Source organism: Leuresthes tenuis, unplaced genomic scaffold, assembly GCF_036924035.1.
Source record: "Leuresthes tenuis unplaced genomic scaffold, fLeuTen1.0.hap1 SCAF_20, whole genome shotgun sequence".
Lineage (NCBI taxonomy): Eukaryota > Metazoa > Chordata > Actinopteri > Atheriniformes > Atherinopsidae > Leuresthes > Leuresthes tenuis.
Genome location: NW_027325374.1, coordinates 21,979,324 through 21,997,335, shown reverse-complemented (window position 1 = coordinate 21,997,335; position 18,012 = coordinate 21,979,324). Strand labels below are relative to the sequence as shown.

At 39.7% G+C, this 18,012-nt stretch overlaps 1 protein-coding gene across 1 annotated transcript in view; it reads left to right on the top strand.

Moving 5' to 3' along the window:
- ca10a (carbonic anhydrase Xa) overlaps positions 1 to 18,012 on the top strand; it is a 352,613-nt gene that overhangs the window by 164,702 nt on the left and 169,899 nt on the right. Inside the window, exon 3 of the mRNA XM_072373770.1 lies at positions 4,280 to 4,422. Coding sequence (XP_072229871.1) covers positions 4,280 to 4,422 — 143 coding nt within the window. The remainder of the gene's footprint in view (positions 1 to 4,279; positions 4,423 to 18,012) is intronic.

Genomic DNA, 18,012 nt, shown 5'->3' with positions numbered 1-18,012 from the left:
GTGTTTCAATTTAAGGAATCCCAATTATTAAAAAAAGAAGCGGGATGAAGAACGTGCATGAACAAGAAGCAGCTCACCCTCAGTTGCCCTATTCACAACCCCATTAGGCATCTACACCATGCAACATCTGCAAAAGGCCACACCATATTTCCCTGTCCACTTTTATTGGTTGCCAATAAGAAATGGAAGTGGCTCTAACATCTGCAAGCTGCTCTAAATTAAATATATGGGTTACAGTGCTATAGGAGGGTCTGTGTATGTTATTGAAGGAGCTTCTGGTGCCTCTTACAGCAGTGAGTGATGTTCCTAGCAGCCATAGTTGCATTCAGGAATCTATCAACAGCTAATAATTATGTGTACATTTACGACAGAGTGCCCGGGTTTAATGGATCGATTCACTCACACTTCAATTCCCATTCTGTGCATGGATTTCCTGTCATTTTCATGAAGGATTCTGCATCAGACGAGGCCTATCTCTCCCCTCTCAACCACACTTCCCGATGAATGTCACTCTATATTTTATTACTGCCTTTAACAAATGATGACTAAAACCATCTTCAAGGTTTTTCCATTCTGTTTTGCTTTATTTGCCTCCAATAAATAGATAGAGTTTGCACATTACTGTCAAGAATGCTGAGGTTGCTTGTGACATGGCGATGATGCACTAACGTAACAGCTCAATAGTGGCATATTCATAACCGCTAATATCAATGGTATATTCATCGGCTTTGCTCCTAAATCCTATTGACTATTTTTAGGAATGTCTGTAGGGAGCTAAATAAGTCTCAATTATCACAAATGCACAGGACAATTTACAAATACGCAGGATAAGATTCACAAACGTATTTCTGATGCACACACAACTATAACTTCATTTACAAATGGCTTCTGGTCTGTGGACTTCGCTGCATTTGCGTGTGACTTTTGAGACTCCCCTGACTTGCGTCAACCCACAATTGCTTTTTTTCAACACGGAATGATCTGCAACCAATCAGATATCTTCCTTGTTTCAGCCAATCATAAGAACACACCCAATGTGGGAGACGATTTACTCATAAGCCAAATACATTAAGCCATTCGAAACAGTGAGACCCTCCGCCCCAGGCTTCCTGGATACCTGCTTGGCCCCACCTGAAACTCAGAACACAACCAAAACACCACAGCCAAGCACAATCATGACAAATTTTAAAAAATGTTGCTATGCAACAGCAGGTATATTATTAAGAAAACATAAATTAATCTTGAAAACAATTTATTTGCATCTAATTAGTAAGTGTGAAAGCAGCTTAACTGTGAAGAATCTCTGCTTGAGTTTTGATAAATAATGAATATGCTTCAGGCCAACCTTTAGCAAGTATTGGAGGGTCTTTACTAATGAGCAGCTTACTTACTGTGCTGCTGAGCCCAGCTTGTCACCTCAGGTTCAAATGGACTGTAGAAGATCTGTGTTACAAATATCACAACCTGAGATTAAAATATCACAACTCAAAATACCATGCAAAGATTGTTCCAACAATGACATGGAATTTATTATTTATCTTTAATATTATGACGCAGTGATCATCATTGGGATACTTGGCTTGGCTTCCCATGTGGTTTAATAAGACAAACATCTCCCAATAATATTTGGATATATATTTGGAAGTAGTTATCCAAATTGGAAGAAAGTATGAGTAAAACTAAATAAAATCAGAGTTGTTATAGAATGAAATTACGTTTAATTCAAGTTTGAATCAGTTTGAATTATTAAAACTGACTGATGCTGAAAAATGCAGTTGAGATATTCTTGTGGTTTTTCATTTCAGCCAACAACCCACATTATTTACTGTCTTATGACATGTTGTCTGGTTGTTTGCTGAATTGCTGACATTCATCTGTTGTTGGGAAACTCCATGAAATCTGCACCTACACTAGCTGCATGTTCATGATAAACGCACTTGCACCTTACTCCATGTTTTTATCTGAAATGCGATGTAGTGGTTTTCTGTACAGAGCATGTCTATAAGCACAGCAAAACACTAGCTCCAAGTCTGAAAGAACTTGTTACCTTCCCTTTAGCTTGAATTCACGCCATGCCATGCTTCCCTCTGGTTCATCATGAATTAGCATATTTTCAAATTATCTCTACTTTTGTTGAAAATCTTGGTGGATTATGCATAGCACAATTGCTGTGAGTCATCTCTGTGTAATACTCAGTTCCTAAATGGGAAATGCAGCTCTAGGCCACAGCAGACAGCTAAAAGCTTGCTTCTTGTTAGAGTTGACATTGATAAGGCTTAGCTTCTTTCTCTGAGAAGGAATTGAATTCTCTGTCCCGGTGACCAATTTTTACATAAGTGAATGACTAACTGAGATGCATCTCACTCCTACAGTGCTGACATTCTATCACTGAGCCATCCTGTTCTTTCGCTCTTACACTCGCTGTATATGAGCTGATTATAGGCTGATTCTACTTCTCTTACCTATATTCAGGTTTTGACCAAATTGCTAAAGTCACTGTGGTTTAGTTTTTCCCACTAAGCTTTGTGACACCCATCCTCATCCTTACTGCTGTATTTTCAAGATGTAGGATGAGTGCATGGGAGGTTAGAACAAAATTTTGAATGGTAATAAATTGTACTGTCACAGAGTTTGTTGTTTGTTTTTTAAAATGTGATTAAAAAAAAAAGCGATAACAAGATTTAAGCAGTTGTATCAAATCAAATGATTGTCACTTTGTCAAAATTAATTTAATAATGAGGATTCTGATACACAGAAGTGTAAAACAGAAGACAAGGAAGTTAAAAACTGCTTCCAAACTTTGGTCCCTTTATTCAAGTCTGGTGACTTAGTAGGTAAACATTTAAGAATGATGGGAGAATTTGCTCTTAGGATCTTATCTCAGCAGGTGAGTCAAGGCACTAATGCCAAATTACACCATGTATGTCTCTAAAATGCCAGTGGTTTTGACAAACAGCACTGTTTAATGCCATGGAAATTAGATAACACTGTATGAACCTATATGGAACACAATGTTTTATGGCTAATGATTAGGAAATTAGTTGCTATAGTCCATCATCCAACTCTGGTAAAAAAACAAACATGTATACTAACGCGTACAGTCAATTTAGAATCACCAATTCAACTAAAAAGCATGTTTTTTGGACTGTGGGAGGAACCCGGAGTACCCACAGAGAACCCATGCACGCACAGGGAGAACACGCAAACTCCACACTGAAAGACAATACCTGACATTGGAACCAGGAACCTTCTTGCTGTGAGTTGACATTGCTCACCATCAGACTACCGTGCAGCCCTTGGCAAATTGTGTAAAGATGTATTCCACTCCCTTTTTGTAGGGATAATCTGTTTTCTGTCCTCTGTTTTCATAATCATTGTCACCACACTTGATATAACAGCACCGAACAACTAAGAACAGGTTGACTTTGCTTCATTATTCAAATATTTTTTATCCTAGTCTAGTCCTAGATTTTTCCCTTTCAGTTATTGCTGTATTGTCACGGTTCGGATAGGTAGGACCCAGATGCAGTTCTTTTCCAAAAAAATCAAAAGGTTTATTTCCAAAACGGGGAGCAGGAACCAAAAGGTGCGGCAGAGCCGGATTATCAAAAATACTTAACATGAAAAAAAGACACTAACAAACAAGGCTATGAAAAAACACTATGACTATGGCTATCTTAAACAGGCTATGAGGCAGGCAATCAAACTTATCTTTTGTCGTGGAAGCATGAAGGGATAGTGAGGTAAGGATTCTGCAGTGACTGAAAGTAAACCAGGAAGCTAAATACTGTGAAGGGAGTGATCAGTGAATGAGGTGCAGCTGTGAACAATGAGCCAGGTGACTTGAGTGAACCGAGGTGGCAGGGGAAAAAACATGGCTAGAACATAACATGATTAAACAAACTGTGACATAACATAAACTTATAGAGCAGACTGTGACATGTATACTGGTGTATCCATGTTATAGTAGCCATAATACAGAGCAGTAATTTGATCATGATAAAATTAAGTAAAAAAACAAAACAAATCATGTACATTTTTTAACTAAGTTTAAGTTTTTAATTAAACAGCAAATAACATGTACCATTGCTATAAGCCATCAAACCCAAATGTCAATTAAACAGTGTTAATTACATTTCTGCCACTGTGAGACTGCCAGGTGTGAATATAAATATATAACTCTGGTCAACACTGTGTGACCTCTGGGTGGAACAAGCTCCTATCTTGCTGGTGCAGATGCTCATTCTTCTAATCACTTCCTGTGTCCTTTGTGTTGCAGTGCCGTCGTTCTGGGGTCTGGTGAACTCAGCCTGGAACTTGTGCTCGGTTGGGAAGAGGCAGTCGCCAGTCAACATCGAGACCAGCCACATGATCTTTGACCCCTTCCTAACGCCCATAAAGCTGAACACAGGCGGACGCAAGGTAAACATGCACCAATACAAATGTGTACACACTATCTCTGCTACCTGTCTGTGGTGATTCTACTTTTTGTGTGCTTTTTGCTCCCCCAAGATGGTTTACTACACTCATTTAGTACTATTGTGTTTGTTGCTGCTTCAGACCTATTGTAGTTTGATAAAGTGTGTGTCCCTGATCGATGCTCTTGACTGCTGTTTGTGTTGGCAGAGAATGTGAGCCATTTTGTCTGACAGACACACTTTATCCTGAAGATAAAATACAACACAATTCACCTATTTAAGGATGCACAAGGCTTCTGTTCTGGTTTAAGAAAAGCTTGGACTTTATCCTGAGGCCTTTGGAGATGAAATTCAGCAGCCTAACAGTGGATTAGTGGAGCATATTGTTTATTATTTCCTCCTTTACAGTGGTGCACCAAGGACCAGAAAACTGTTCCATCATATGCCATATGACAGCAGCTAATTGGGGAGCCTTTACAGATGGGCTGCCTTCAAAAGTGCACACTTGCATGCTGATATTAATGTTATGAGTGGTTTATGTTTATTTTCCAGCAGTGAGTGCAGGGTTAGCCTTGGGCAAAAAAAGAGTGTATAGGACGCATTGCAGATAACCACCCGTGGCACACTGCTGCTGTAGCTTTCTTCATTTTACAGATCCCAAAAAAGACCTATGTAAAGTCTTTGGGCTTCTTTTTGATCTGGATTTATTCCTTCTGTCTTTTATGGGGGAGGTTAGACTTTTAAAATTCATTTGGAGATCCATCTGCTCCCAGAGAGAACAATAAAATCAGTCAGGAAACCTGTGATCAGAGTAGTCAGCTCATACAGCGTTTCACCTGCATGACGTCTTCTTGAATTGAAAATTAAATTGAACAATTCCTCCTTTTGTTCCTTCAAGGACTCCACGTTGAGAGCAGCAACCCTGCAGTGTGTTCAGAGAGAGGACATCGCTCACAATGGCACAGTTTTATTATCAGGATAAATCCTAGAGAATGACAAGGGAGCAGGGAGAGATCGAGACAGAACTGTTATACTTATGATTATATCTCAGTGTCAGCATTCTAGAGATACGCCACCTTGAAGCTGTCCTCGTTGAAGGAAACAACAGTATTTGGTGATTTTGTTTAAGCACAACCTATGCGTTTTCATTGTCAGTGAGCAAGATCTTGGGCTCCTGAGAGCGTTTAGTGTTCACTCCAAAGAACTATGACAGAAACGGTGTGATGTGTCTGGGTTTTGGTTTATAATTGATAATTGTTTTTTGTGCTGCTCATTTTTATTTATTTTTTTGTCAAAAAGTACAAATGTTTCAAAGCTGAAGATTCTCAGTAATAGTAAGTAAGTAAAGGGCAGTGACCACAGAGTCTTGTAGGCGTTAGCAGAAGCCATAGGAATTCTGTCTGTAACTTTGCCTAAAGGCTGATGTTTAGACAAGTGTGGTTATGGGAGACTAACCTTTTATATGATATGAGAATATTACGATACTGAAACAACTTCTTTGGGTTTAAGAGAAAATTTCAGTTGGTAGATTGTTAGGGTTACAGCAGTTTTAGGCTTAGTGGCTATTTGGATTGTTTGTCCCTCTGAATACAGTCCATGAGAGCACCGATATTTGTCACCTTAAGAAACAACTTGGAACAGCGGAGTCTGTTTCATGATATATATATATATGAGATAAGTCTATGTTTACAAGAAATTGTCCTTTTGGCTTGTTTTTCTGCTTGACCTTCCCCTTCACAACTCCGTGTTTACTTACTGCTTTGCTGTTGTGATATATATATATATATACCACTAGAAGAAGCTGTCACATTGGGTCTTCATGATTTTCAGAAGTCTAAAAAACATTTAAATGACCTATCAGCTGATGCATTTGCTGGATGCCCCACTTAGAGTGGTATTTCTGCCCACCTGGACCAAACGGTACATATAAACACAACAGGGTTGATTAAGTGTGAAGCAACATAGCAGTCCAGTTTAATAAATAAAGCCACTGACTCTGCTGAATATGTTTAATTCCAGACTGTATATTATCTGGCAAATGATTGCAGGTAATTTTTATCTCTGTGACACATTTGTCTTGTCCACAATTAATGATACATCATTTGCCATTACATCAACCATGCATCGGCAAAAGGAAAAAGAGCACAACCAGTGACACGTAGCTATGAGTTATTACAGACTGCGTAGACAAATGGTAAATTTTAACCAAAGGTCAGTCTCAAAGTGTTCATAATCAGTGAACATGTAACTGATATTCAGTGTATGTGTATTTACAATTTTACAATGTCATTGAACGTCATTCCACCAATAAAAAGTACAAAGTAATATGATGCCAGTCATATAGCATTTCTAATGAACACAGTTGTTTGTGTAGTGTGAAAGTAAATGTCTGCTATTCACTGGTCAATGTGACCAGAGTTGTTTCAAATCAAATGTTTCACTTTGAGAAATAATTCAAATGACTGTTGGAGGTCGCTTATAAAATATTACTGTGGCTCATAACAAGCTACTTGCTTAAAATCGCTTATTAGGTGAAACGGTTGGTATGTGCTGGCCTTATCGCCAGTAAGTCTGTGTAGCTCTCAATTTTGTTATAGACTAAGTCGTTTTTATAATTATATGTCATTTTTAGTTTTTATCTAAACTTTTTTAGTGATTTTTAGTGATCTGCTTTTTATTTACATTTTGTTTTATTTATTTACTCAGTTTTTTTGACAATGTGCACTGCTACTAGTACTAGAACAGTGTACACAAGAGAAGAACTGTTGGCACCGTCAAGGATTAGATACGGAATTAAAGATCCAATCACGACCGAGCTAAAAAAGCTGCCATATGAGCGGATCGTGACCAGAGTACGAGTGGTAAGCGGTAAGGCAGGGGTATTATCCAGTTTTTTTAATCAGAAATGGGTTAACCCCCGCAATGTGACCGTTAAGGAGAGGATATGTTGTCCAGACACTGAACTGCTGTCAGTTGGTTCCCATATGCAGTCGTCATCATTGTTTACATTCCACCGAGGGCAGCACCGACAACGGCGTGTGATGTCATCCATGACGCTGTTGCTAGGATACAGACCCAGCATCCTGAGGCACTCATTGTAATCACAGGGGATTTCAACCACGTCTCTCTATCCTCCTGCCTGACTGGCTTTGTACAGTATGTGGACTGTCGAACACGTGGAGAAAGGACATTAGATCTGTTCTATGCTAATGTGAAGGAGGCTTACAGGGCAGTGTCTCTTCCACCACTGGGTATATCTGATCACAGCATGGTCTATCTACAAGCCACATACAGACCTTGTGTATAAAGACTTCCTGTTACTACCAGATCTTTCAGGAAGTGGTCACCAGAGGCGAGTGATGCATTGACAGACTGCTTTGATGTCACAGACTGGGCTGTACTGCTGGAGGAAGAGGAAATGGACATTGACATGGACAGGAGGGTCAGCACCATCACTTACTACATTAACTTCTGTAGGGACACTGTGATTCCAGTGAGGACTGTAAGGTGTTATCCAAATAATAAACCATGGATCACCAGTGACATCAAAGACCTGAACCAGAAAAAGAGGGCGTTCAAGAATGGGGATGAGAAAGGCGGAGGAGTGTACAACAGGAACTTAAAAAGACACTATGTCGACCTACAAGAAAAAGGTAGAGAGACAGCTGGAGAACAATAACACCAAGGTGGTGTGGAGGGGCATGACGACCATCACTGGATACAGACTGAAAAACTCAGTCTGTGGAAGGTGATGTGGACAGAGCCAACACCTTTCACCAATATTACAACAGGTTTGATAGTGTGGCTTTTTCCACCTCTACTGCTGCTCCCTCCACCCCCACAGCTGCTTCCTCTAACTGCTGCCACTGCCCAGCTGTACTTTCATCTCAATGGCAACTTGCATCGCCAAGCCTCCTCCTCCGCCTGACTGCACCGCCACCTCTGCAGCAACTCTCACCAACAGGGATCCTGAGCCCAGCTGCACATCCACCTCTGTGGCAGCTTCTAGCACCAGGCCTCCTGAGCAAGCTGCCCCTTCATATCTGTGGCTGCTCCCACAGCCTGGCCTCCTCAGTTCAGCTGCACCTCCACCTCTGCAGCATCTCCCACCACTAGCCCTCCTCTGTCCAGCTGCACCCCTACCCCCATCTCTATAATTGATAGCAACATTACTCTGCTGTGTCATTATTGTGCTGGTCAACTAGCAGTCCCTCTTCATAGGCTCTTCAATATGAGCCTTCAGATGGAAAAACTCCCAGTGCTGTGGAAAACTTCTTGTCTCCGGTGGAGCTGAATGACTACAGACCAGTGGCTTTGACATCTCATATCATGGAGACCTTGGAGAGACTCCTTGTTCGCCACATGAGATTGTAGGTTGCTGAGGATCTTGACACACTCCAGTTTGCTTACCAGAAACACATAGGAGTGGAAGATGCGATTCTGTACATGCTGCATCGGGCATATGCTTATCTGGATGTGCCTGGTTCATATGTGAGAATTATAGAATCATGTCTTTGACTTTTCCAGTGCCTTCCACACCATACGGCTTCTCATACTGAAAGACAAGCTTCTAGGTATGGGTGTGGCCCCCTCCCTGACACTGTGGATTATAGACTATCTGACTGCCAGACCACAGTATGTCAGGATGGGGAGATGTGTTTTTGGAACATTGGACTGGAGTATTGGGGCTCCGTAGGGTACTGTTTTGGCTCTTTTTCTTTTCACCCTGTACACATCGGACTTAAGGTACAACTCAGAGTCCTGCCACATACAGAAGTATCCTGATGATACGGCTGTTGTGGCATGTGTGTGCGGTAGACAGGAGAAGGAGTACAGGGACCTTGTGGAGTCCTTCTATGGCTGGACCAAAAAGAACAGTTTGCTCCTGAACACTACCACGACCAAAGAGCTGGTGTTGGACTTCAGGAGATCTAGAACTCCATACCAGTCAGTCTGCATTGATGGAGGGGAGATAGAGACGGTTCAGACCTGCAAATACCTGGGGGTAGGGCTGGGTATCAATCAAAATTGTTCGATACCGGTACCAATACCAATAGTTTCACTTCGATACCAGTTCCTGAACGATACTTTTTTCGATACCAATTTTATAATATCAATTCTAACAAAAAGGAAATTACATTACACATAACATTTCTTCAGTTTTATTTTTCAGCTCAGTATTTCAATTTCCCAGAGGGAACCTCCCAAAGGGATTAATAAAGTTGTCTATCTATTTCTCCAATCCAAGCAGTTTTCTTACAGAAAAATCAATAACAAATCATTTCCAGTGCAAAACAATTGCAAACAGGTGACAGGTTGGTGTCTAATACTATCCTACATACTGAGGATACTTTTCACTTAGCAGTTTTTCTTCAGAAAAATCAACATGTCTGCTTTCTGCACGTATTAAGTTGCAGTAACATTAAGATTGCTGCTGGATTTCGCTGAACGTTAATTTACCAGTTAAAATGCCACACACTGCGCCGTCCTCGATACTCTTAGATAAAGCCGAGTCAAGTGGTGGAGATTCTGAATTATGCTGCTCGGGCTCTGTAGTGTCCACAGTCTGACTTGAATGCTGAGAGGAGGATGGTTGTGGTCCGACCTTCTTGCAGTCAAATACGGAGCAACTTTCTGCTCTTAAATTGATTTTGTGCACGGTCAAATAATTAATTAAATAAGTCGTGTTGCTGTGAAATGGAGCCACACTTTTGACCTCGGTGGCATTGTTTAACCGGTTCGACGATGACACATACACAACTACAGTTCCCAACGCAGATATGCGTGAACCCCGTCTGTGGGCGTAACCACATTTTCCTGTATGCGACAAAGTGTAACGCTAATACAGCCAACTAATACAGCCAATCGATGGTAGCATGATCAGTTCTTGACAGGTTATAATATAATATAATATAATATAATATAATATAATATAATATAATATAATATAATATAATATAATATATATATTATGATTAATATTAATGTTATTATAATAATAATTATTATTATCATTGTCTAATATACAATCATTGTAAATATTTATCATTTTTAAATATTTTTTTTTGAGCTACTTGACAAATTTGAATTTCCCCCACTGGGAGTTGAATAAAGTATTTTTCTATTTCTGTTTCTGTTTCCATTTCTATTCTATTTCTATCTTTATGAAGGGACACTCTCAACTGATCCATAATTTCTACACACATTATGTAAAATACTTATTTGTTGCTTTTGATGAGCTTCACATTTTGGTGAACTGAGTTCTACTTCCTCATTTATCTGTAAAAGAAGTTTCCAAAGCCATTTTGGACTCACTACTCTTTCCTCTCCCCATTCATCCCTCTCCCCACTCAGTCTGTGGTGGCCTAAATGTAATCTGTTGTGTCTCCATCTCTCTGAGCACCTGAGCTGTCAGCCGCTGAACACGAATCCGGCTTCACCTTGTCAGTGCTGATTCATCTGTGCTCTGTCTCTGGCTGTTTGGCAGCCAGTCAGCCTTGGCCAAACACGCAATGGAGACCGGTAAAGAGCTTCCGCTGTGGCTCAGTTCACCACCTCGACATGGAGAGAGCTTAAGCCCACTTTCTGCCATGAAGAGAGGCAGAGGGAAAGATTAAGCCTGCCAAACCCCTTCCCCTCATCTTACAATACATAACACATGGATGAACAGCGCTCAGAGAAGATGAACCCCTTTTTTAATAGATTTTTGTGCTGCTCTGAATTATGGCTAATGAACAGTTAAAGTAAATTTAATTGACCTCCAAAGAGAAATTTTAATTAACGACAGTGAGACATGCAAGGCTATGTGCATTGGATTGCAGGAATCATAGTTATTAAAAAGGCATTATTAATTGAATATTTACTCTGCCATAGATGAGCTGCAATTACTTGAAGAGATTTTAATGAATTTAATCACTTTGGAGCCTGGGAGGTTGAAAGGGGATAATTTTTTTTCAGTCCTCTCTCTCATGAAGTGTTTCTAGCACATTTATGAATAATGCTTATGAAACAAGACTAAAAGGACATTGTCCTCTTTTCCTGCTTTATCTTCCAACCTGAATGCACAGTGCATTCATAAGTGCTAAGAAATCAGTGCTATTCCTCCCATTTGGGGCTGTGGGGCTGTGGGGTGAGGTGCCAACTGCTTTTCTACAAATGCTCTTGTGATGTTTCTTGTTCTCCTGTTCCTGAAAAACATTTTCCTGCAGTCCACATGAGTTACATGAGGAAACTTCACAAGCAGGCAAGCATGTGTGTAGGCTTTTGCGTGCTACTGGTAGCCCTGAATGTGCCAAATTACAGGTGGAGGTTGAGTAGCAGGCTCTTGCATAGCAGCTGTACTTTCACACAGGAGGGAGTAACCACTTTCTCATATTTTCCCAGCCAACCAACTTGTTATCAGTCCAAAGAAGCAGGCAGTTGCTGAAACTCTTTCTGTACATGGCTTTAATATCCTGAGTGTGATAGCAGGTATTTGATAACACAACACTGTATGTCTCTTTGTATGAGCCTGTCACCTGGCCAGCACTGGTTCCATCCATCCATCCATTTTCTATACTCGCTTAATCCAACTGTAGGGTCGCAGGGGGGCTAGAGCCTATCCCAGCCATCATTGGGCAAGAGGCAGAGTACACCCTGGACAGGTTGCCAGTTCATCACAGGACCACAGAGACAAATGACCACACACGCTCAACTAAAATGCAAGCTTTTGGACAGTGGGAGGAAGCCGGAGTACCCGGAGAGAACCCATGCATACATGGGAAACATGCAAACTCCACACAGAAAGGCCCCAGCTGGGAATTGAACCTGGAACCCTCTTGCTGTGTGAGGTGACAGTGCTAACCACCACACCAACGGCCACTGCTGGTTTTTTTTCCCTACAATGATAGCTGAAGAATCAACATGTGCTTCTGTGGATATTCATGAGATTTGTTTTGCAATCTGTATATCATGATACAAAAAATGTATTTGCTGAAGTTATGGGTGTCATGAAATATCGATATTAATGATTATCGTTATTGTGAATAATAAAAAAGTGAAAATTAGAATTTCTGACAGCCCAACATTAAATACTAGTCCTTTCCTATTGTGTGTAGCCGGTCTTGACAAAAAAAAAGAAAATAAATAAGATAGACTAGCATGATGGCAACACACTTGGCAACAGTCAAACTGCTCAGGAATTGAGGCAAACAATAAAAAAAGAAACAACCTAATGAATTCCAGAAAAGATATGTCTGGGGACTCTGGCTATACACATGAATCCATTATTTTTTTTTTTTTTACTAATTAGTAAATGATCAAAACACACAAAATAACTTGAAATGTTATATGCATACTCATATTTCGCAGTCTCAATTTCTTGACATATACCAGTTGACATAGTTGCCTCCTTCCTGCACTACACATACCAGCATGGTGCTAAATCCATTCAAAATGCATTATCTCATCAAAATACATACAGGTACATTTGTATTTACACAAATACATTTTAACAAGCTGTATGTATATATACGTTTTACTTAAGAAAAAGAACAGAAGGGTGGAGAGGAGTGAGTACACCTTGAAACAGGTCACCGTTAAAATTGGTGTGTTCTTAATCTCTGTGGTGTTTTGACGAAAGCTTGCCACAGACAATTTATTGAGACCTGAATGTCTTCTTTAATTATGACAGATCAGTAGTTTTTGTAATATAAATTACAAAAGAAGTATACAAGGCAATACAGCTTTACTTTTCAAATCCTTCAGTATTTTTTAAAAGTCTTTAATTAAATTAAAGTCTAGGTTGTTCCAGTTCCAATCAGATTTTCATGATTTGACCTGGAGCTTTGTCACTATGCAGATGAACCGTTTTCATCTTCTTGTTTAGTCCACTGATCTTCTTTATCACACAGGTGACATTGGGTGTTTTTTACTATTTTTCTAAATGGTAAAAGAGATGGAAAATTTTTACAGGACACCCCATAGTTAGTGCTGACAGTTCAGAGATAAAATAATTCAGTGTGAGGTGTTAAAGTAGAGCAATCTGTAAAAGTTGTACAATGCTGTGTCATGGACAGAAGCGTAAACATCTGGTGTCATCAGTGATGAGTGATCTGTAGAGGGACAGCCATAAAGCTGCCACGAATCTTTGGAATGTGCTGGGGAAATCTTATTAATGATGGCTACAAAGCACATTTAGCAAGAATTCTGCCATGCTTTTTTGGTTCAAAGTAGTTTAGGTAGCTTGCAAAGAACTAACAGCAATTTAGGAAGATAGTTCAATGGTATCCTCTTTGTATGTGCCAATGGTTGTTTCACTTTCAGTGTTTTTTATAGGCTAAACAGCGGTGTTGTGGTTAGCACCATTGCCTCACAGAGAGGGTTCCAAGTTCAATACCCGGCTGGGGCCTTTCTGTTTGGAGTTTGCATGTTCTTCACGTGTATGCATGGGTTCTCTCTGGGTACTCTGGCTTCCTCCCACCGTCCAAAAACACTGTTTTGGATTGTTAGGTTAATTGGTGACTCTAAAATTGTCCCCTAGGAGTGTGTGTGATCATTTGTCTCTGTGTGGCCCTGTGATGGACTGGCGACCTGTCCAGGGTGTACCCCGCCCAGATGACTGCTGGGATAGGCTCCAGCCCCACCGCGATCTGACCGACAGATTAAAACGGGTATGGAAAATGGATTGATGTTTTTTATAGGTTTATCCAGCCCTCAAACTGGATGAAAAATCACAAAATCCAGTGATGTAAAAGCCTCTTTCACTGTTGGAATGACGCCATGACCTGGAATGTTTTCTGCTTTATCTCAGACTGAAAACCTCTGATCACTGCAACAATACTCTGACGAGCGTAGAACCGCCAATTTGTTCCTGACAGCGTTGTATCAGTGATCGGACATTTTCAGTCCCAGATACAGCATGGTGTGCATCAGTCTTCCTTCAGAGCATAGCTAATTTCCAACAGGACACTGGAATTTCACATGTCCAGATTCTAAAGTTTTCAGCTACTGTCAACACATATGTGGATTTCTATTGACAAGGATTTGCTACAATGGTTGTATCAGGGCTGCGACCAGGGTCCCAAATACAGCAGTAGCTTTAGAAGCTCACTATGTTATGTCTCCCATGTCTCTTACTGATATTGCCCTCCTTCAAAAATAGAATTATACATATCTCTCTCTCTCTCTCTCTCTCTCGCTATATATATATATATATATATATATATATATATATATATATATATATATATATATATATATATATATATACATATGTTAATATATATGTATGCACTTTTCATCCTCTATTTTAGACATGACAATTTGATCTGCAGTACTTCAGCATGTGGGTGTGACAGGCTCACATGAACATTCCTGTCATTTGCAAATGTTTGCTACTGTACAAGGAAGAGTCAGTGGCCTGATAAGTCTGTAAACAAAAACTGATGTCAGCTACAAAAACTAGGGAATGCATTACAATAATGTAAATATTCAGATATGCAAAATATGGCTCAAATTGATGAGACAAGAGTTTGCTTTGGCTGAATCTTTCAGTTTGATGTTGCTGTACAAAATGGGAGCTAGCCCCATGCATTAAAACGTGGCATCATCTGACTGAGGCCTGCTCTAGCTTGGTGTAATTTCCTCTGAGACACATGGGCCTGGAAGCTTAGGGATTCTTCACGTGTCTCCAGTTCCTCAGATAGCTGTATGTGGAGTGGTGCTGTTCGAGCCAGCATCCAGGGCATATCCATCTGAATCTCAATTATGAACTGCGCAACAGAGGTGCAGGAGGCAGAGAAGCAGGAAGGAGAGATGCAGCAGGCCTGAGAAGCAGGATTTCTGTTTATTATTTATAGAATTTAGAACCCAGTCTCATAACAAAATGTCACCGTGTCACTGTAAAGGTGCAGGAATCGTGTGATGGTAACATTTGGCTGTTGTTTTGTACATTGGTATTATACATGCGATGGGATGTCAGTCTTTAACTTGTATTTATTATTATTAATATATTCCTTAATATTTTTGCAGGAACACTTTTTGTGACACTTTCATGAAAAAGTGAGGCATGTCACTTTTTTGATCTCATAAAATGTAGTATTTGCGTATTTTGAGTATTTACTGTGTAAAACTGCTATGTTTTGTGCTGTGGGCAATCATAACTATAACATGTTCTGAAATGAGACAGTGTTGGAATTCATTCAGGCTTTACCTCTCACACACTGTCTTTATTCTGTCTTTATTATACTTGTATTATGGATACTTGACTTAGTTAAAGGTACCAGTACATGAATAAAATAGGATATTAATGTATTAGTACCATGAGTAAATGTACATACATATGATAAAGTCATATAATACAGTGACCAAATAGCGCGTGTTTGCTTGCTTAAATGTTAAAAATTGAAGTATACAAAAAGAGAATAAAAAAATTCTACCGAACAAACATTTCGATTCAATTCAATTAATCCGTTTTATTTATATAGCGCCAAATTACAAAAAAATGTCATCTCAAGGCACTTAAATAATATAGTCCAATTCAAGCCAATTGGAATTCAATTCATTGTAATCCTAATCCAATGAAATCCAATTAATTAATTTCAAAATAATCCAATTCACTCGTACAGAGCCAATTCAAAAACAATATCCAAGCTAAGGAAACCAACAGATTGCACCGAAACTTGTCTTCAGTCCAATCTCCCGTCCTGAGCGTGCCTGTGGCGACTGTGGAAAGGAACGACTCCCTTTTAACAGGAAGAAACCTCTGGCAGAACCAGACTCAGGAAGGGTGGCCATCCGCCTCGACCAGCTGGGGTTTGAGAAGACAAAAAAGAGGGTGAAAAAACACCATAACACCATTCAAAGGACACCTATTGGAACAGGGAAACACAAGTTAATAACCACAATAATGTCACATATACATAATATCATTTGAGAAATTAAACAGGGGGAAAAGAGAGCAAAGTGAGGAAAGGTGAGACAGATGAGGTCCCCCAGCAGTCTAGGCCTATAGCAGCTTAACTATGGGATGTTTCAGGATCACCTGAGCCATCCCTAACTATAAGCTTTATCAAAAAGGAAAGTTTTAAGCCTAATTTTAAAAGTGGAAAGGGTGTCTGCTTCCCGGACATTTACTGGCAGCTTATTCCACAAGAGAGGGGCTTGATAACTGAAGACACTGCCTCCCATTCTACTTTTAGAAATTCTGGGAACAACAAGTAAACCTGCAGTTTGGGAGCGAAGTGCTCTGATAGGAAAATATCTTACAATGAGATCTTTAAGATATGATGGAGCTCGGTCATTAAGCGTTTTATATGTGAGGAGGAGAATCTTAAATTCTATCTTGAATTTAACAGGGAGCCAATAAAAAGAAGCTAAAACTGGAGAAACATGATCTCTCCTGTTAGTTCTCATCAGAACTCTGGCTGCAGCATTTTGGATCAGCTGGGGGCTTTTCAGAGAATATGTGGGCCAGCCCAATAATAAGGAATTACAGTAGTCCAATCTTGAAGTAACAAATGCATGGACTAGTTTCTCTGCATCACTAGACAATTTTTCCCTGAAGCGCTCAGGTCCTAAGAGAACAACTTCAGTTTTGTCTGAATTTAGAAGCAGGCAGTACTGAGTCATACAGGTCTTTATGTCTTTAACTTGTCTTTATGTCTTGTAGTCTGACCAACCTATTGGTTTCATCTGGTTTCATAGATAAGTACAGCTGAGTATCATCAGCATAGCAATGGAAATTTATGCCATGCTGTCTAATAATGTTACCTAATGGAGGCATAAAGTAAAAATAATCGGTCCAAGCACAGAACCCTGAGGAACTCCATGACTTACTCTAGTGTGTGAGGAAGATTCTTCATTTACAAGAACAACCTGGAATCTATGAGATAAATATGACTTAAACTAGCCTAATACAGTTCCTTTAATCCCAATAACATGTTCAAGTCCCTAACAGAATGCTGTGATCGATCGTATCAAATGCAGCACTGAGATCCAACAGGACAAGCACAGACACAAGTCCGCTATCAGAGGCCAAGAGGAGATCATTGGTAACTTTCACCAGTGCTGTTTCTGTGCTATGATGCACTCTGAATCCTGACTGAAACTCTTCAAACAGATTATTTCTATGTAAATGATCACAAACTTGAGCTTGCAACTATTTTTTCAAGAACGTTAGAGAAAAAAGGGAGATTGGATATAGGTCGATAATTAGCCAACACTTTTCAATCAAGAGTAGTTTTTTTAAGTAAAAGTTTAATTACAGCAACCTTAAAAGTCCAAGGTACATATCCTGTCAACAAAGACAGATTGATCAACTCCAATATGGAAGAGTCAATTAAGGGGAAAACCTCCTTGAACAGTCTGGTAGGGATTGGGTCTAAAATACAAGTTGATGGTTTAGACGAGACTATTGATGTTTGTTAGCTCAGAGAGATCAACTGGACAGAAGCTGTCTAAATACAAATCAGGTTCTAAAGATACTTCTAAAGCTGCTGCACTTGATGATACATCAGTGATAATAGTAGGAAGGATTCCATCAATCTTCTCTCTGATAGAAACAATTTTAATGATAAAGAATCTCATGAAATCATCACTGCTGAGAGTTAAAGGA